Here is a 20,476-nt window from a genome sequence, read left to right as displayed (position 1 = left end):
CAATCCAAAGCTTGTTTGAACAACCACTGAAATGCTGGATAAAACCAAAACAAATGCTCAATTGTTTCGTTCTCATCGAAACAGAAGTAGCAAGTACTTGCAAGCTGGAAACTTTTGTCTTTCAATTTGCACTGGTTATTAACCTTATCAAGTGCTAAGAGCCACACAAATATCTTGGCTGTAGGAGAGGGATGGAAACCCTGGACGGTGTCATTTGGAAAGTGGTCTACATCTTTACAGCCAAAAGCATGGCTAAATGAAGCTATAGAGAACATAACACATCCGTCACATTTCCATATAAGGAATTCTCGCTGTCAGAAATTTTCCATGGGCCTAAAAATCCAATAGCCATAACCAAAACCAATCTTCTACCTCTTGCTCCTTGAAATTCCTTCTGAATTCAGTGAACTAACTAGCTCTTCCTTTCCAACATTCACTTACAAGTATGCTGTTATCTCTGTTTATGTGAAAAAACGGTGGATATCTTTCAGCAAGAGTTACATCCCTGGACCATAAGTCAGTCTGGAACCTCAGCTTGACCCCTTTGCAAGCTTGATTTGAACCATAAACTTAATTACCAATTCAATCACCCCCCTTTGCAAGGTCGTACTCCCTTGAAGATTTGATTATTTGGTTCCAGCCAACCACACCACCAGCTGAGATAGAGCTACCATTTCCACGTACCAATCCATTTATCCCCTTCACCCAAGCCTATGGGACCAAAAAACAAGTTAGATTCCAGATTTGTTCAAAGCTAACAGTCAGATCTGCCTATGATTCCAGTAAGTGTTTTAAAATTTAACATTCAAAACAAAGAAATCTTCTGAAAAATATTAAATCCATAGAGAAGAAAGAGGTTAGAAGATTAGAGGAAAAAGCATGAAGATGAGATTAATAGATCACTTCGTCATGGCTGCTCTAATTCTGTGTCAATTTTTGTCATTTCAATTTGACTCAATGAAATAGGAAAGAGAAAATGAATATTCCAACTACAACAGGTTGATGTCCCAACTCATTAATCACATGGGATGATCTCTCATAATAGATTAATCCTCACTAGGATTGAGTTAATTTTTTTTTATTAGTCAAGCTAGGTTTGCCTGAATATGGCCCGGTTGAGATAGTGTGACTCCAACTGGTACTACAAATCAATTACCCGAGCCATTGATGACAATGATACAATACTAATGCATGTTAGGTAAAGCAAAAATAAAAACACATATTGAAGAAATGCCACATATCCTTACATCTTGTCCTTAAGAGTTAATTAAACAGAAAGATGAGCATTGTCAGGGATAGAATGGGCATGTTACAAGCTGTCTGAAATTACAGAACACAAAAAATTTGACATGAAGCAAGTTGAAGGAACTGGGAAAAGGAGGAGCCCAGTAAAGATTAAAGAGACACTCTTTCGTAGGAAAGAGAACTTTTACTAAGGGAGGTGAAACAAACATCTCCATGGAAAACATGTGGTGGTGTTTACATAATAAAGGCAAACAAGCATCTTTCCTGTCAAAATGGGTTCACACCACTGTTGTTTGTATCGGAATCGGACTTGTATCGTTTGGCCCAATGATTCAGGTGAATCCTCCAATATCCATTCTCAAGTGAATTATTCTGAATTGGCCAAAAAATAATTAAAAAATATTGTGTCAATCAGAACGTGACACATGTTAAAGCCATTAAAAAAATATAAAAAATTAATTTTAATCTATTTTTTACATTTTATTAAAAAATAGCCAATTCAGGTCAGTATTTTCTGGTGCATCGACATTCAGGCCAATATCGACAACACTGGTTCACACCTTCCCCCCATGGGAAAGAACTTTTTCTCATGCGTCCCTTCAAGAAGTGGCTTCCCTTGGGTGGGGATGCAATAAATGCCCTCTTGATGATATTTCGATCTTAAGAATGTGAAATAAGTCTCCATATGGGAACTGGTAGTTGGAGGGAGTTTATGCATTTGACAAAGTGGCAGCAGTCCATTTCTGGATTTGGCATCTACCATTTTATGAGGTGGTAGTTGCTAAATCTAGTTTTCAATGCAAATACAAAGGCCGTCTCACCTCCTTTCTCAAATGCATAAAGTGCCTTAACATCATTCTCTGGCACAACTGCCACTCAGTGAATCATATTTTTGATCCTATATCCGACCAAATTTGATTGTTCAGTTGCATTTGATAAGCTAAAACTATTCGAGTATAATTCGATTCTGATTTTGCTATCAAATCTGATAAATATCCAAATTTGAAGGATATCTGAATCTGTTTATATGTAACATATAGCGATTACGTAATGATTTATTTTGATAGGTATTATTATGTACAGTGATTACTGTGATAGCGATTACTATGTATAGTGATTATTGTGACCTATGTATAGCGATTAGTACGTATAGCGATTACTTTGATATTGATTATTGTGTATATGATTACAGTGATAGCGAGTGTGCAACGATTATTATATATAGGAATTACTGTGTATAGCGACATGTAAAAGTACAAATGAGAGTAATTTTGATTTGATACAAATAATATGTTATTTTGTGCTACACAGAGGTCAGAAGATAAGTAGAGCGCCAGGTGAAAAGCTCAAAGGGCGGTGTCAGTGGCCTGCAGTTCTGTCGTAATATGAACATCTGAGTGAATATCAGAATGATCGATTATGAAATATGCACTTCAGTGGCTTTCTCGTGTTGGAACACTATGACCCACCCGGTCAATAAGTGAAATCATAAGATGAACACATTCCAGTTTGATTCTTTTGAGATCACCATGACCCTAGAAGATGTGCCACAAATTACGGGTCTTAAGTGCCATAGAATTGTTGTCCTAGCATGAGATTCAAACTATAATGCAAGGGACAAGTGCACGACCCTTCTAGGAATGTCGATGGAGGATTGGGGTCAATGTATTTTTGGTGAAAGCAATTTCACATTAATGAAAGTTTCTTCTTTTCGTAATAAATGGGAAGGCCGGTCTGCTACATGTGCATCTGAAAGAGCTGACCAAGAGTTGCGCAGCTTCCTTCTTTATTTTTTTGGACTTACTCTATTTTCGGATTTGTCTGGTTCGAGGTTAAGTTACCTGTGGCTGCAGTTCTTGAAAGACTTCGATGAAGTAGACGACTATGCATGGGGTGCTACTATTCTTGCATTCTTATGCAGTCAACTTTACCGTGTGAGTAAGGGTACAAAAACCGTCGAAGGGTTTTAGCCATTTGTTAAGGTAATTATTTATTACATATTTGGTAGTTATAGACTAATGTCGTTGAAGGTTATAGTCTTACTAATATATTATTTTTGTAGGCCTGAGCATGAGAGCATATTGTCGCCTTTTGTCCTCAGTGTGGCCCTGCGATTTATGGTTTTTCCAAGATCGACCGATAGGCTACAATAAATGTCAAGGAGGATAATGCTAAGTTCATTTTAGATGGTCTGCAATTAAATGAGGTAAATGGTTTAAAATCGTTTATAATCGTTTCAGCATTTATCATTCATTAGTATAAATTGTTGAAATGTTTAGCATTCTTAAGTAATCATCGCTGCAAGAATTTGCCTTCGTTAGTACAAATCATTATCGCATTAGCATTTAGCATTCATTAGTATAAATCGTTCTAATGTTTAACATTCTAAAGTAATGATTGCTTATAAGATTTTGTATTCCTTAGTACAAATCGTTATTGTTTTAGCATTTAACTTTTATTAGTGTAAATCTTTGAAATGTTTAGCATTTTTAAGTAATCATCGCTGTAGGATTTTGTCTTCGTTAGTACAAATCATTATCGTATTAGCATTTAGCATTCATTAGTATAAATCGTTCTAATGTTTAACATTATTAAGTAATGATCGTTGCAGGATTTTGTATTCCTTAGTATAAATCGTTATCGCTTTAGCATTTAACTTTTATTAGTGTAAATCGTTATAATCTTTAGCATTCTTAAGTAATGATCGTTGAATGATTTTGTCTTCGTTAGTACAAAGCGGTATCGTTTTTGCATTCATTATTGTAAATTGTTGTAATATGTAGCATTCATTAGTGTAAATCATTTTAATACAAAACATTCATTAGCAACAATCGTTGTAATATATTTAGCACTCGTTATTATAAATCATTTTAATATTTAGCATTCATTAGCATGAATAATTATGCCTATACCTAAACCATAATCTCCAATGTACAGGTTGTGTGGAGACTGTATGAAGATGGGGAGGACGAGGACCAAGAGGTTATTGCTGAGGCTGCGAGACTGTCTGGCTGCAATATTTGGCTATTTAGCAAATCTGAAGCCAAGTTGCAGCATGGTAGTCAAGTTCTCCTGTAAGCTGGCTTGGGACAGTCTACCCCAAAGCAGCTTGTGGAAGTGAGAAGGAAGATGAATAGTGGTGGGGTCAGGAACGAGAATTAGCACGAACGCTTTAGGAAACAATTGGATAGCTGGAACAAATGAGGTGTTTGTAACATAGCATATGATTATAAAGAACGACAATATGACCTCAACTATTTTAAAAAATATTAGGAACCCATGCATCAAAATCTGGAGATTGAGAAGAAGCAACGTGAAAATATTGGGAACCCATGCATCCCTCCCGTCCCCCAACATGTCATCTCCCAGCATAGAAAAAATGTTCATCGTGTCCCTCTGCTTATAACAACGATTCCCTCAGTTGTAGTACACGGTGAGGAGCAAACACAACTCACAAAAAAGAAGGTAGTCTCTGTCACAAGGTTAGAGATGTTGGAGAGAGAGAATAAGGAGTTACGAAAGTAGGTGCATAATTTGGAGAGATAAATGCGATCACAATATGGTACACTGGTAGAGATGATTACCAGTGGTTTGAATAAGTTCGAGGAAACCAAGAGGCCACCGAGAAAAGAGAGTCCACCAAGGAAAAGAAAGAGACGATTTGTATATCATAGTCCATCTGAGTCGTCAAGTGCTACTGAATAAACATTATGTGATTTTTGTATCCCGATAATTATTTATTGTAATTCTATAATTCTTTGTTGTAATTCTATAATTCTTTTTTGTAATGTGACATTCTATAAATATATAATTCTTTTTTTAATAAGTTCAACACACAAGTGCTACTGAATAAATTGTTGTAATGTTCGGCCTTCATAAAAAAAAATTAAAGAAGCATTTAGCGTTGTGTACTACAGAAATTATGATTTACTTTTACGACCTTTCTTCCTATCGTGATTTACACAAAAAATGATAAAAGGCTGAAAGGATTTGTACGTATAAAGGCTACATGTTATCGCGATTTGCTTGATACCGATTGGCTTGCAGTCAGTTCTATAAGAGATCGCGATTTATTTTTTATAGAAGAAGTGTTCTATCACGATCTGTACACCCATGAACATAAAGCAAAAATGATTTGTCCTATCGTGATTTGTGTTTACGAGCTTTGTCTATAAGAATGATATGCCCTATCACGATTAGGGTTTAGGTTTTTGTGTTTTAAGGGTTTAGGGTTTTAGAATTTAAGGTTTAGGGTTTAGGGTCTAGGGTTTAGGGTTTGGTGTTTAGTGTTTTAGGCTTTAGGGTTTTAGGTTTTAGGGTTTGTAGTTTAGGCTTTAGGGTTTGGGGTTTGGGATTTGGGGTTTGGGGTTTAAGTTTTGGATCTATCTATATTTCAAATGGATCATCTTAAATAAAAAAAATTTGGGTTTATTTGATACCCAAATAAATTTAATTAAAAAATATATATGTAAATGTGTGTATATATATATATATATATAATAGTTTAGATTGGGTTTGCCTTTCCGAGCTTTGTCTAAGTGAACGACACGTCATATCGCGATTTACACAATGACTGATTCATAAAAGGTAAAAAAAGAAAAACAATAAACAAATCGAGACGATGTTTAGACTTAGTAAAGAACAAATCGAGTTAACTTCAATGATACAAATCAATGTAACTTTATAAATACAAATTGATTTCGTTCACAAAGACATATCATTGTCGCGGTAACTTCATAACTACAAATCGATGTGATTTACAACCACATTCATTTACAAAAAATATGAGTATTTAGTTATAATACATCATAATCAATGGTTTGGCTTAGATACAATACATGACCATCATGGATATGGAAATAGTTTAGACTCAGATCAGGGTTTGGACTGGACCTATAAGAGATTTGGATCCGTTTAAGACCCAAATAAATCTAATCTAATGTAAAAGTATTTTAGATCCATTTAGAGACCAAATTGGATCCTACTAAGAAAATAAGATATCGAATCTACTTAAAGACTCAATTTGATCTCATTATGTATATTAACATTTAGACCCATTTGGAGATCCAATTGGATTCCAGTAAGTAAATAAGGCTTTTGGATCTACCTGAGACCTAAATGGTTCTCATGAAGGTAAAATGAATTTGTTTAAATCTGAATTCAATTCGAGGTCCAAATAACTCCTACTTAAGAAAAAAAGAATTGGATTCACTTATGATCTAAATGAATCATTTTAGTGTACTGTGAATTTTACTAAAATATAATAAGTTTTTGATCTATCTAAATTCCAAATGGATCATACTTAAATATAATAACTTTTGGGTTCATTTGAGACCCAAATAAATTTAATTAAAATATATATATATGTAAATTTGTATCTCTCTCTATATATAATAGTTTAGATTGGGTTTAAATTTGATGAGAGCTAAATAGGTCTCACATCCAACCCAATCCAATCACTCCCCTACCTAAACCCATCTGACAATCAAATACATCTCATCCCACCAAATCCATTTGAATATCCTATTACGATTTGCCTTTACGAGCTTTGTCTATATGAATGATATGTCCTATCGCGATTTACAAAATGACTGATTCATAAAGGCAGAAAAGAAAAACAACAAACAAATCGACACAATGTTTAGACTTAGTAAAGTATAAATTGTGGTAACTTCAGCGATACAAATCGAGGTAACTTCATAAATACAAATCGATTTCATTGAGAAAGACAAACAAAGGCATATTGTTGCTTGATATTGATTGACTTGCAATCAATTATAATTCATTTTTGCAAAAGGCAAATGAAATGATGTTTTTTAATTAATGTGCAATGCAATTTATTTGTGTGCGCTTTTTTAAAATGAGCGGTATGTGAAACGATGTTTCCTTTATAAATGAATGACAGGTCGCACAAGTTTAGGAGGGTGTCGCTTCGCTTTGCTTCGTCAGTAAAGAATAGACGAAGTGACATTTCCTTTATAAATGATGAGTTTGTGGTTTGAACATATAACAGACAAATTATGTAAATCTCTCTGGGTTGAAATAAAAATAAATTTTACTAAACACGTCAATAAGTTGGACTATTATTTGTAGCAAAGGTAAATCGTTGTCTCCGACATAGATGTCATTGTGTAAATCACTTAAGGACATTATCTGGTATAACGATTCAAATACAATATATGTACAACAATTTGAAGAATTTTGCAAAAGTTTTGAGAAGAAACTTGGAGAAAGAATGGCAATTTTTGTGTTTTGAGCCAAACTTGGAGTATTCGAGCTTGGAGGAACCGAGTAGGATGCCTTCCATCCTCATGGTATCGTGATGGACATGAAGGGCATCCACCATTGTTGTTTTAGGTGCATCTCTGCTACTGTTCGTGACCCATAATGTTGCATGTGTTCCTTGGTGGCAATTTTAGATTACACTTCTTATCTTGTGACCACTAGGATTGAAGAAACATGTTTGTGGCTTGAACTGGCCAATTTTTGTCTCCATCAGTTTGGCTAAAACCCAATTGCTCTATTAAATTTCTGTTGTGGATGTTGTTATTGCTTCTTAAATCTGTCATCTCATTGTTAGAGTTGGATTGTGTTGCACCATATTTGAAACATGCATGTCTTTTGAATGAATACAGATTTGTTAAGTTATTTTCTTGAAAGCTTGTGTGGTTGATTATCTTTCGTGTTTGAGTTGAGCATTGTCTAACCGGAGTTGGGTTTCAGAGAAAGGGCAGTTGAAAATTTGATAAATCACCATTGGAAGTATATTTTTTGTGCAGGTCAAATTTTAACCACCAAAAAATTAAAATCGAAAATCAAAACTTGTGCATTTGTGCTTGATGTGTGTTTATGCATTTTGGTTTGTCTGACCCAGTCCTGATAATCAGAGTGTATCTTTGTAGATATAGGTCTATTTTGTGCTTACTTAGATTTGTTGAAAATCTAATGAACTCTCCTATATTTCCAGTGTTCAGTCCGCTCACAGATTTTGTATTTGCAGTCACCAAAAATAGATCTGAACAAAGAGTACAGTCATTCGAGTGACTGTATTTCTGGTGCATCATTCAGACCGGTTATTCATACCATATCATGGCACCCCGATATCAAAAAATTACAATTATTGATTCGTTGGAAAGATATTTTTGTTTTCTGTGTTTTCTCTGTTAATCAGTTTTTTCAAATTTAGTGACCTACTAAGTCAAATTCTAGTAGTATCAGTCATTGTCATATTCCATAAAATTTCACTTTGACTGCTTTTGCAATAGAATTTTATTTCGATGTCTTGATCACGAACTGACTTATTGTCGGTGTGCACCATATTCCATAAAACTAAATAAAAGGATAAAGAAACTACACAAAAATACCTTTTCAACGATACCTGATTTGCAGAAAAACTACGAACGAGATACAACCCTGACAACATTCTTAAAACAAGAGCTGAACAAGCATGGTTATTCCTATCCCAATTATTCTATACTATTTTTTAGCCATTTATACTAGAAACCCAAAAACATAATAAAAAGAATAGAGGCATATCGAGGTGTTATATTTCCAATGCCACCAAGGTTACCATGATCTAATGAGTGGTTGGAGAGAAACATCCTTTAAAAGTTAGACTATTTGGTTGTTCTAGTCTACAAAGCATGTTTCGTTTCCAATTTTGTAACTCCAACGAGAACCTTAGAGGGGTTTTCAGTTCTGACTCAAAATAGAAAACTTATTGACATGTATCTTAACTTTCCAACAACTTAAAAATATATGTTTTCAACGTTGAATCAGAGAGATACATATCTGAGAACAATGAATGTTCAACAAAAATTTGTAAATATGCGAATATGCGAATTTTCTCCTAAATACACGATCTTCCTCTTAAATATGCAAAATTCCTCCTTAATATGTGATTTTTCTCTCAAATATTTAAATTTTCTCTTAAATATGTGTCTAAGTATTGCATCCAAGATTTGCTACAGACTTTACCACTTATTTTTTACCCAAAAAATGAAAGATTATGAAAAAATATAAAGAAGAACAAACAAACTAGGCATAAATACATTACCAACGATACTTGATTTGCTAGAAAATGATAAACGGATGCAGGGATACAACCCTGATAATATTTTTAAAATAAAAGATGAACAAATGTGATTGTGCCTATCCTGATTATTCTATGCTATTTTCTAGCCACGTGCCAAAAATCTAAAAAAATAATAAAAAGTGCAGAGAGATCATGTTGTTTGCTTTTTAATGCCACTAAGATCAGCTTGATCAGATTAGTGGTGGGGAAGAAACATTCTTTGAAAGATAGATTGTTCAATTATTCTAGTTTGTAGGGCATATTTCTGTTCTATTTTTTAAACTCAAAAACATAAACCTTAGAAGGGTTTTCAGTTCTTACTAAAAACAGGAAAGTTACAGGCCTATATCTTCTTCTAACGACTATAAAAATATAGGTTTTCATTATTAGATCAGAGAGATACAGATATGAAAAAAAAATGGTTTTGCAGAAAATACGTGAATATGCAAATTTCTCTTAAACATGTGAATTTTCTCCTATATACGTATTTTTTCTCTCAAATATGAAAATATTCTCCTAAATATGTGAATTTCTTCTTAAATATGAGAAATTTCTCTTAAATATGTGAATTTTCTCTTATATATGCAATTTTTTTTCCAAATATATAAATTTTCTCCTAAATATTTATTTTTTCTCTCAAATATATGAATTTCTTCCTAAATATGCAAATTTCCTACCAAATATGTGAATGTCCTCTCAAATATATGATTTTCCTCCTAAATATGTGAATTTCTTCATAAATATGTGGGTTTCTTTCAAATATGCGATTTTTTGCTTAAATATATGATTTTCTTCTCAAATATTTAGGAGAAATCACATATTTAAGAGAAAATTCACATATTTGGAAAAAAATTTGTATATTTGAGAAAAAATGCATATATTTGGAAGAAAATTTATATATTTAGAAGGAAATTTGTATATTTAAGAGAAAAATATCATATATATAAGAGGAAATTCATATGTTTAGAAGGAAATTTACATATTTAGGATGAAATTCGCATATTCACATATTTTTTGCAGAATAATTTTTGTTCTCAAATCTTTATTTCTCATATCCGAAGTTGAAAACCTATATTTTTATAATAGTTGGAAAGCGGAAACACAAGACTGTAACTTTTCTGTTTTAAGTCAGAACCGAAAAGCCCTTTAGGGTTCCCCTTTCTCAGTTTCAAAATCAGAACAGAAATATATTATGCAGACTGAAACAACCAAACAATCTATCTTCTAGTGGATATTTTTCTCCAACCTTTCATCAGATTAAGGTGATCTTGGTGGTGTTGGAAAGCTAAGGCCTCAATCTGTCTCTTTTCTTTTTATTATTTTTTTGGATTTTTGATGCAGGTGGGCAGAAAATAATATAGAATAATCTGGATAAACACAATCACACCTATTCATCTCTTATTTTAGGAATCATGTCAGGGTTGTTTCTCAATGCTTGTTCATTGTTTTTTAGCGAATTAGGAATCGTTGAAAATGTGTTTTGTCAAGTTTCTTTGTTTTTTTTATGTATTTTTCAAAAATCCTTCATTTTCTAAGTAAAAAATTAATGGCAAATTCTAACACATATCTTAAATGCAATACTTTGACACATATTTAGAAAAAAAATCACATATGTAGGAGAAAATCACATATTTAGGAGGAAATTCATATATTTGGGAGAAAATTCACATATTTTAAAGAAAATTTGCATATTTTTTGCATGACAGTCTTTGTTCTCTGATATGTATCTCTCTGATATGATGTTGAAAATTTACATTTTTATAGTTGTTGAAAATGAGATACATGCATGTAACTTTCTTGTTTTGTGTAACAACTAAAAACCCCTTTAGGATTCTCGTTTTTGAGTTCTAAAACTGAAACAAAAACATGCTCTGCAGACTAGAATAACCAAACAGTCTATCTTTCAAAGGATATTTCTCCCCAACCACTCATTAGATTAAGGTGATCTTTATGGTATTGGAAAGTTAATGCCTCGATTTGTCTTTGTCCCTTTTGTTGTTTTTTCAGATTTCTACTGCAGGTGGTCATTAGCATAGAATAATAAGGATAACCACAGTCGTGCCTTTTCATCTCCTGTTTAAAAATGTTGTAAGGGTTGTATCTCAACATTTGTTCACAATTTTTCAGCGAATTAGGTATCGTTGAAATGGTATTTATGTCTAATTTATTTGTTCTTTTGTGTGTGTTTTTGAAATCATTTATTTTTTAGGTAAAAAATCAGTGATAAGGTCTGTCATAAATCTTTGATGCAATACTTGAGAACATGTTTGGGGGAAAATTTGCATATCTGAAAGAAAACCACTCATGCAAAGGTTAAAATGGTCCTTTTAATGACAGATATTTGCAATTTTGGACATCAAACAAATTTTTGAAAATTATAAGGTTTTTCGTGAAATGCATCATTTTTGTCGTACAATACTTATGATAATTTTTCATACTTTTATTATCTCCCTTTCTGCCCCTCTTAAAACATATTGGCATCAATGCACTCTTAAAAAGTGTTTGCCATGTAGAACATTTGTCGGTCGAACAAGCAAAGCGACAAATGTTCTGGATATAAGAATCTTGAGTGAGAGACAAATGTTTTGGACTTTTGCATCCCCTCAATTAAATTGAGCACAGAACACACATGATAGGTGAATCAAATGCGGGACAACACCTCAGCAGGGAGTGTGGTGTCCCTCCAAGAGATTCTTCGGTGAATCAAACACCCCCTTAACATGATTGCACATCCACAAAATCATTTTTCGAGTTGCTGGTCCATAATAATTCTACATCCACACACAAGGGCTAGTACTAAGATCTAATCAGTCACCAGCAAGGCACAATCTAATCGGTCAAACCCACCATTAGGTGTAAAAAAACTAATAAAAATATGTAAGTGTGCACAAGTCTCTTTGAGTTTGAGATTAAAGGAGCAGCTAACAACCATGACTATATGACACTAGCCAATCACACGACAGCATTGCATGGGGCCCACAACTACAAAGTTTAGACCCCACGTGAAATGTTGTCATGTGTTTGCCTGTGTCAAATAGCCATGGCACTTAGCCATTCTTTGAAATACTGCTCTAACATCTTATGAAATTGGGATCCTCAAAGGATTTTTAGCTTGACCCCCTTGCCAAAAAGCCTTGCATTTTTTGCAGTTTTGAAGATTTTAGATCCACGGATTTGAGATCTCTCATTTTAGTAATTGGAGGATTTGTCATGAGTTACCAATGGGGCTCGGCGTGGTTGGTAAGAGCTATCAGTGTACGTCTCCTTGTGGTGGGATGTTGCAGGTTAAAAAACCTTAGTGGTACATTGAACAATAACTGGTGGGGTTATGCCTAACCCCATCTTGCCTTTCTAAAAAAAAGGATTTGGCATCTGTCGAATTTGACTTCAATCCAGAGATCTGTAACAAACCAAACTCATCCCTATTGAAAAGTGGATTTTTTTTTTTATAATTGTGGAAACTCTACCCAGAGATCCGGAGCCTTACAGATATAACACAATCCAAACCACAAGGGATCTTACATTAACCCAACAATCGACTAATTAACTTTATTCATGAATAATTAAAGTTTAAGAACATAATCAAATAAATGTCCTTAATTATAGAGCCACACTGTCCCAAACAAAATATCAGAAAGTAGTCATGAAGCCTCATAAGCCCCATATAGTAGATGTCCTTATCATTGGGCTTCAGGACCTATGAAAAACATAAAGAGCACAGGGTCAAAATTAAAGATCCTGTGTACGAATTTTTCTAAAGATACAAATAGGCAAGAGAAGTATAAATCAATTCATATAACATTTTTAGAGGAACATGACTACAACTATCTCATAATCCAAACAACCAATCATGCATTTAATAACAATTAGCATGCAACAACAATATCTCACATGAAATGAAAATAGGTAAAGGTGCATAAACTAATTTCAGAATAGTAAATATGCATGATATCAATGCACATGCATGAATAGCTTATTAAATTCTTGTCAGAGTTTTCTTTTGTATGCATGTCGCTATTAAATGTACACAATTTTAGTTTCACTTTTCATTAAAACCTGCGGATATGAAAAAATGGGCACAACAATTCCCGAATTTCAAGATATCCTAGTTATAGCTTAACACATAATTTGTGTTTTATTAATGGGTTTCAGATTTGGCCCTCGACCGATATCAAAAATCAATGTCATACATCAGAACATTAGAAATCAACATTTAATGTCGGAACACCAGGAAAATCAACATCTACTGATATCACTTTCTTGGTATACCAATAATAACTATGTCTGCACACCACCCTCAGGCAAAGTGACAGAAACTCCCTAAATCGTGGCTGAGAGGTGAACCACCATATCATATTTAGGAGCACAATCGCACACAGAGTTTTAGTATCCTTACGGTTCTCCAAAACCGCCATCTAGGATTCCCATAATGTAAAAGGAACATTCAAGAAGAAACATTAATTACACTATTTTATCTTTTTTATCTTTTATCAAAAGACATTCTTTTCAAAAGATTTATTTTACAAATCAACATGCAAAATACAACATGTGACCTTGGCCCGTTACAAAATTTAACAGTGCAATTAATTCAGAAATCAATAGTTTCAAATGGATTTTTGCAATGCATAGAATAAACTTAGAGCAACACCTGCTCATGGTCCACATGGCCTACAGTGGATCACATCTGACCACTGGTGCATCTTATGCAAAGTGAACATGTGATCACATAATTATCCAAACATGTTCACAAATGCACATTCATTCACACACAATACGAATGTGCATGAATAAACAATTTACATATCCATATGAACACATGCTTTCAATATACATTTTTATTTTCATGATTCATCTCATGCATAATATACAGACGTACACATGATCATGCTGATGCAACAACAATGTAATTTCAGAATTCACGTGTTCACTATATGCATATTTAAGCCAACACAAAACTCAAGTTCATGAGCATATGTAAACAATCACATCTTTACCAAATTCGAGTATGCTCGGGTTACTGTGATCATCACAAAATTTTTCCTCTCGTAATATTCTCTTTCTTTCTCTTCCTTTCCTACCTCGATGTCCTCCTTTTGAAGGGAGAAAAATAGAAGACGGAAAGTGAAGAGAGAAGAGAAAAGGAAAGAAGAGAAGAGAAGAGGAATTCTTTTGTGGGTCTCACTTGACCTTAATTTTGAAAATATTTTGAAATAACTCGCCTCCGTTTTTTGAAATATTTGCGGGAAAATCGGGAGACGGGATCCGCTCGTCGGTACGAGGTTCGACCGTTCCTGGCGCCTTTACCAGGGGTAATCGAACCAAGGGTCGAATTCTATGCCTTTTGTTTTTGCTAAGAAAATTATCTAAGTCTAAATGCACAATGAATCATGCTTGTGCAAATGCAAAGATGTATGCTCTTTTTGAAAATGTTTTGAAGAATTTCCAAGTGAATCTGATAAAGTGAAGAAACGATTTCTAACTTAGAACTTAAGATTAAAGTTCAAGTCTTTAGAATAATCATGAGTTTGGAGAAATAAATCTGGATTTTGGAAAATGATTTTGAGGTTTTGAGATAAAGGAATTTTTTTTCAAAGTCATAAATGGACTTTGAATCAGAATAGAAATGAAAATAGAATTGAATCAGAAGGAAAGATAGAATTGGGAAATTTGAACAAAATTGAGAAATGGAATTGATTTAAAATTTTGAATTTTAGAATGGATCTGAGGAATCCAGATGGTATTTAAGAATAGAAAAAAATTCAGATTAGATCCGAAAATGGAATTGAAATCTAGAATTGGAGTTGGATTCCGGATCCTAGACAGAATGGATTTTTGGATCTGTAATCTGAGATCCAAGGTGAATTGGGTTCTAGATCCTAAGAATTGGAATTTGGATCCGAATCTGAGATCCAATGGTAGAATGAGGATCTGGATCCTAAGAGAAATTTGGATCTGTGATTGAAGATCCAAAGTGGAATAAGGATTTGGATCCTAAGAGAAATTTGGATCTATGATTGGAGATCCAAAGTGGAATAAGGATTTTGATTCTAAAATGGAATTTGGATCTGTAATTGGAGATCCAAAGCGGAATGGAGTTTATACTTTGGAAATCTGGATCCAAGTTGAGGCTAGGATTTTGACTTTGGATTCGGGTTTTGAGAAGTCCAAATAGGACTTTTAAAGATGGATCTGGGTTTTGAAAACCCAGATTGAACTTAGGAAGGTTTGGATTTTTGAGATTCAGAATCAATCTCAACTTTGATTTAAAACTTGAAGAAAACTTGATTTTGAATCAGAAAATGGATTAGGGACTTCAAAGTTAAATTGAACTTTGAAATTGGATGTTGAATTGAGTTGGAATTTTGGAATTTCAAAATTGATTTGAGGATTTGAATTTATAAATGAACTTCAAAGTCAATTTGGACTTTGAATTTGAAACTTGAATTTGGAATGAATCAAGAATATAAAGATTGAATTTTGAAATTTCAAAGTCAAATTGGACTTTGAACTTGGAATTTGAATCTTTGAAATAAGATAGAAGAACAAATTAAACTATAGACTGAAGATATTTGAGATCACTTGGGGTTTTGAAAGAGAATTTTGAAAATATGATGCAATTCTACCCTAAATGATGAATGAATTTGAATAAGTGGAAATTGGATTTGAAAATTATATTTCATTCTTCAAATGAATTTAAATAAGACTAATGATATAATACATTCCTGACTATGGTCATTGAATGTATTATATAATAGTCATATCTAAATTCAAATGAAAGATAAAATACCTTTTTGGTGCTTTTATAGAATTTAAAATGAAATTAACCCTCAATATACCCTGACTATGGCCATTGGTATATATTTTGAGTTAATCCTAAGTTAAATTCTAATAAAAGAAAAAAATATTTTGAGAAAATATGATGGATTTTGAAAGTGGATCCAGTGTGGATCTACTGTTATTTCGTAAAAGATAAGAATTCTAAGTTTTGTTCACACCCCGACTATGGCCGTTGATGTAAATCGTCAACTTAGAATTGACTTACCTCTTACGAAATGGTGCACGTGCCATTCGTGTTTCACCATTGTGGGGATTTTGAGAAATACAGAAAAAATGCATGGAATAATCAATTCATGGTATTCTATAATGCTCATTCATTCTACCTAAAGTAAGAAATGTAAATTCTTATTCCGACCTAACTATTATAATGGATAAAATCAAATGTACAACCCCAAATAATGATATCTTTTATATGTTTCCTGCAAAACAACCTGATTAGTATGAAAATAGAGGGAAAACGCACACATCATGTGGATATCAACGGTAAAACGCTCATATGCCAAGATATTGAAGATCTAAAGTGTAGAATAATATACACCTATGTACATATATACATGCCTATATATATGTGTATATATATCTATATATATATATATATATATATATATAGGTGGAATGGTAGTACACAGCTACTGGGAGTTGTGTATGTGTTGGGAAGGTGATGATAGGAGATGTTATCCTATGAACAATGAGGTAATAGCCACAAGGGATGCGGCTGGACAGCAAAGGTGCTGTATACAGGGGATCATAGATGCTACTTGGAGGCAGCTGGGGACTGATAGTGAGGGTGCTCCTGAAAATGTGCAAAAATGCAGCATGTGGGATATTACAGGTGGACTGAGTGGAAAAAGAGAAAGAAAAAAATTAATCTTCTATACCTATGCTTGTTGAACCAAGATTAAAGACAAAAGAAAAATTAGCTACCTGTGAACCATGTAGAAATCCTATTTGCAGATATTGGGGAGACATAAAAGTATTAATTTTGTAAGAACAAAATGGGTCATATGCTGGTAACACAGTGTTTTCCTAAGATCCCTTAAGTGAATCCTACAATGGGAGGGATAGGCTACCTATGCAGAATGTGGAAAGTACACAATAGAAATACAGTGGGGCGGAAGAATGAATCAATGATGATTATGAAAACACCTACACGCTTTACGGATTTTCAACAAGCAGTATATATGAAATATTAAAACTAGCTGATGCTAGTTGCATAAAAGCAATTAAACTAATGGCTAGCAAAGGTTTTGATGTAACATATGGAACATGCTGAAAACTTAGAAATTCTAATAAAAGGAATTTAATCAACAATAACACAGACTCATGATCTTGAAGGCAAACAATGTAAAAAAGAATTAATAAATAAATAAATAAAAGGTAATGGGATGAATTGCCAGCAATTAATCTTTGCACAAAAAGAAATTGGTTGTAACAGGGTCAGTATATCCTTACCCCATCTCCTTGGCAGCTTCTTACCGAGACAAAGGACTTTAGCAAAAAAAAAAAAAAGAAAAAAAAAAGAAAAAAAAAAAAAGAAAAACCCTGAGGTGATTATCGGGTATCCACCAGTCATCCAGGCGGTATGAAGCAAATGGATGACACGAACGTAACGACCTGCAATCTTATTACTCTTTTGATGAAGGCAATTATTAAATCCCCAGCCAGACATACATGGACATCTCTCATCTTAATCCATTCAGATATATTCACAGATAAAGTGGAAATGTCATTACTCACATGAACTACATAAATGGCCCCAAACCAATGGATATTACTCTTAGCTATATCCAACCTTTCAGACTGACCTATGCCACACCATCAGTTTATATTGGCTAAAAGGATGAGCAGCATGGTTAACAGGTCTGGACAGGAGAATTTCAAGCATATTTGGCAAACTCACATAAGAAAAAAAAAAACTTCCAAAGTATTGACCCAGTTATGAATAACAGAGCAAGGCAAAAACATCAGATTACGAGATGTGCAAGCTGGTTTCCTTGTGAATCAACCCTTCTTTTCCCCCCCCTTTTTTTTATTTGTCATCATCATTTTTTTTTTTAGCAACACCCAATTTCTTCTTCTTTGTTGTACCTGTGGAAGTGCCAACGAGTATATTTACACTGTCGCATTTCACAGGTGAGTCACTAATTTCATAAACAAGATTCATGCCTTGGAATGCCAATTCTTGCATGAATGAGAACAGGATCAGGCTGGCAATGAACAAAGTTGGACACTAATGATCATATCCACGGCTGGGGACCTTTCCAGCTTAAACTTCCATTTTGGAGGATCACTTAGAGTTCAATTAGCCTTGGTAATTAGCTAGATTCACGAATTTGTAAATCAAGCTAACCTTAATATAATTGTGTTGCAAAAAAAAAAAAAAAAACACTCCTAATCCTGGGTTGGTTCTAAGGGAAACAATGAGGCCAGCAAGAGATGGAACCAAATACCGTGGGAAATCTAGAGCATCTGAATTGAGTTCTACACGTTTTGAGTGCTAGTTTATAACTAGTTCTGAAAAGCCAGGTCCATTTTATGCCTGAGTTTCATGAGTTACAGGCAGGGAAGTGTTGAATTCTATGATTTTGAATGATAATTTCAAGTTGAAAATTGGACCTTGGATATTTAACAAATCCCAGATATCAAGTCAATCCAAACATCACTATTGTGCATTATGCTGAATCATTTCCAAAATGCAAGTCCAATCGCCACAAGCACACAACAAAATTAAACCATGAAAAATATCTTCAGTTCTTCAACAATTTTTTTTTTTGAACATATGCATAAGCTACATTGATTTGAATAACACCATTAGCTAATATAAGAACAGAATGGTTTTTAAAACTTCAGAATTGTGCCATGCAAATGAGCACTATCATAATTGAGGGGTCCCAGGTTCGAATCTCACAAGGGTTATCGCCCAGCTTTCCTAATAAAAAAAAAATTAAGGACAATGCAGGCATGTCCAGAAAGAATATGCAGAATAAGTTGCAATCCATAATGACTATGTTGGATATTAAGTAGTATTATATTGCATTAGATTCAAAACCATACCTCTAATATTGCAAGATGCAACAAATTTATATAATTATGCAAACATTTGGGCAAATTACACACCAAACAACTTAGACTGCCAAAGAATTAAGGAAGCATTTCAAGAACTCAAGAATCAAATTTAGCACAGACATTAAATCAATCTGTGCCAGCACTCAGAGTTCTGCTGAATAAACATTAGGTCCATCTAAATGCAACTTCAGGTAACATAAAATTGAGATACTATGCACCTCCATCACCAAACTGCAGACTCGATGGTCTTGTGCAAAATATGAATAGTATGAGCATACAAAGAGAAGGAATCTAGATTTCCTACGATAACCACATACATGGACCCTATGATGGGTGATCGATGGGTGTTAAAAAAAAACTGGAAATGATGGAGAAACCCGTGTGCTAAGAGGCATATCCGTCATGAAGAGCGAAGGGATGTATTGCATGGATGTAGTGGATGATGCCGAACAAGATACCCACTTACGGGAAATGTTAAAACACACATAACAAAGAAAAAAAAATAAAAAAAAAAATAAAAAAAAAGGGGAAAAGAAACCATGTTGGAACGAGATTGTCCCATTGCTGTAGCTGCAAGGGGATCGGTCCTGCTATATGCAGGTCGACCCCATCTTTTGCCTTATAATCAGGAGAAGAAAATGAAGGATGACGTAGGTAAAATAAAAATAAAAACAGAAAGAAAGGATCAGAGAAAGAAAGGAAGAAAAAGAAAAAGGAAAGAAAGAAAGAAAAAAAAAATGTGCAAGGAATCAAAGAAGGAAGCAACAATTACTTACCTGGGATTGAAGAGATAATTGGTCTCTTTCTGTTACGTATTCTGCAGAAATTTTGAGGGGTGGATAGAGGGCTTTAGTTTGTCGATCAAGTATTAACACTCTTTCCTGATGTGAAGATGAAAACCTATCCTGCAGCCTTGCTGTGGAGGTTTTACTCCCTCCAACGAACGGAGAACGGAACTAGTGGGAGGAATTGCTGTGGGGTGTGCTTCCGCCGAGATCTTGAAGATGTAGGCAACCTTCTTCTTCAACTGACAGAATGAGGAAGAGGGAGGTAGAAGAAAAGAGTGAAGAAGATATATGCAGGAAAAGGGGCAATGGTGGGGTAAAAAAAAACGGGTGAAAGACTTCGTTAAAGGGAAGAGATAGGGGTGCGGGGTGAGAAAACGGTCTTGTGAAAGAGGGGCTGTAATGGTAGGGTGAAGACGGGTGAAGAAGCGGGTTTCCATATGCGGTTCCTTTTAAAGATGGAGGAGAA

At 34.0% G+C, this 20,476-nt stretch overlaps 1 protein-coding gene across 1 annotated transcript in view; it reads left to right on the top strand.

Moving 5' to 3' along the window:
- LOC149829676 (actin-interacting protein 1-2-like) overlaps positions 1-20,261 on the top strand; it is a 47,980-nt gene extending 27,719 nt beyond the window's left edge. The window contains exon 6 of the mRNA XM_090015240.1: positions 20,115-20,261. Within this exon, the coding sequence (XP_089871366.1) occupies positions 20,115-20,261 (147 nt within the window). The remainder of the gene's footprint in view (positions 1-20,114) is intronic.
- Positions 20,262-20,476: the final 215 nt, after the last annotated feature.

Source organism: Nuphar pumila, chromosome 8, assembly GCF_984573655.1.
Source record: "Nuphar pumila chromosome 8, dmNupPumi1.hap1.1, whole genome shotgun sequence".
Taxonomy (NCBI): Eukaryota; Viridiplantae; Streptophyta; class Magnoliopsida; order Nymphaeales; family Nymphaeaceae; genus Nuphar; species Nuphar pumila.
Note: the sequence above shows the minus strand (reverse complement) of the source record. Positions and strands in the feature narration are given on the sequence as shown.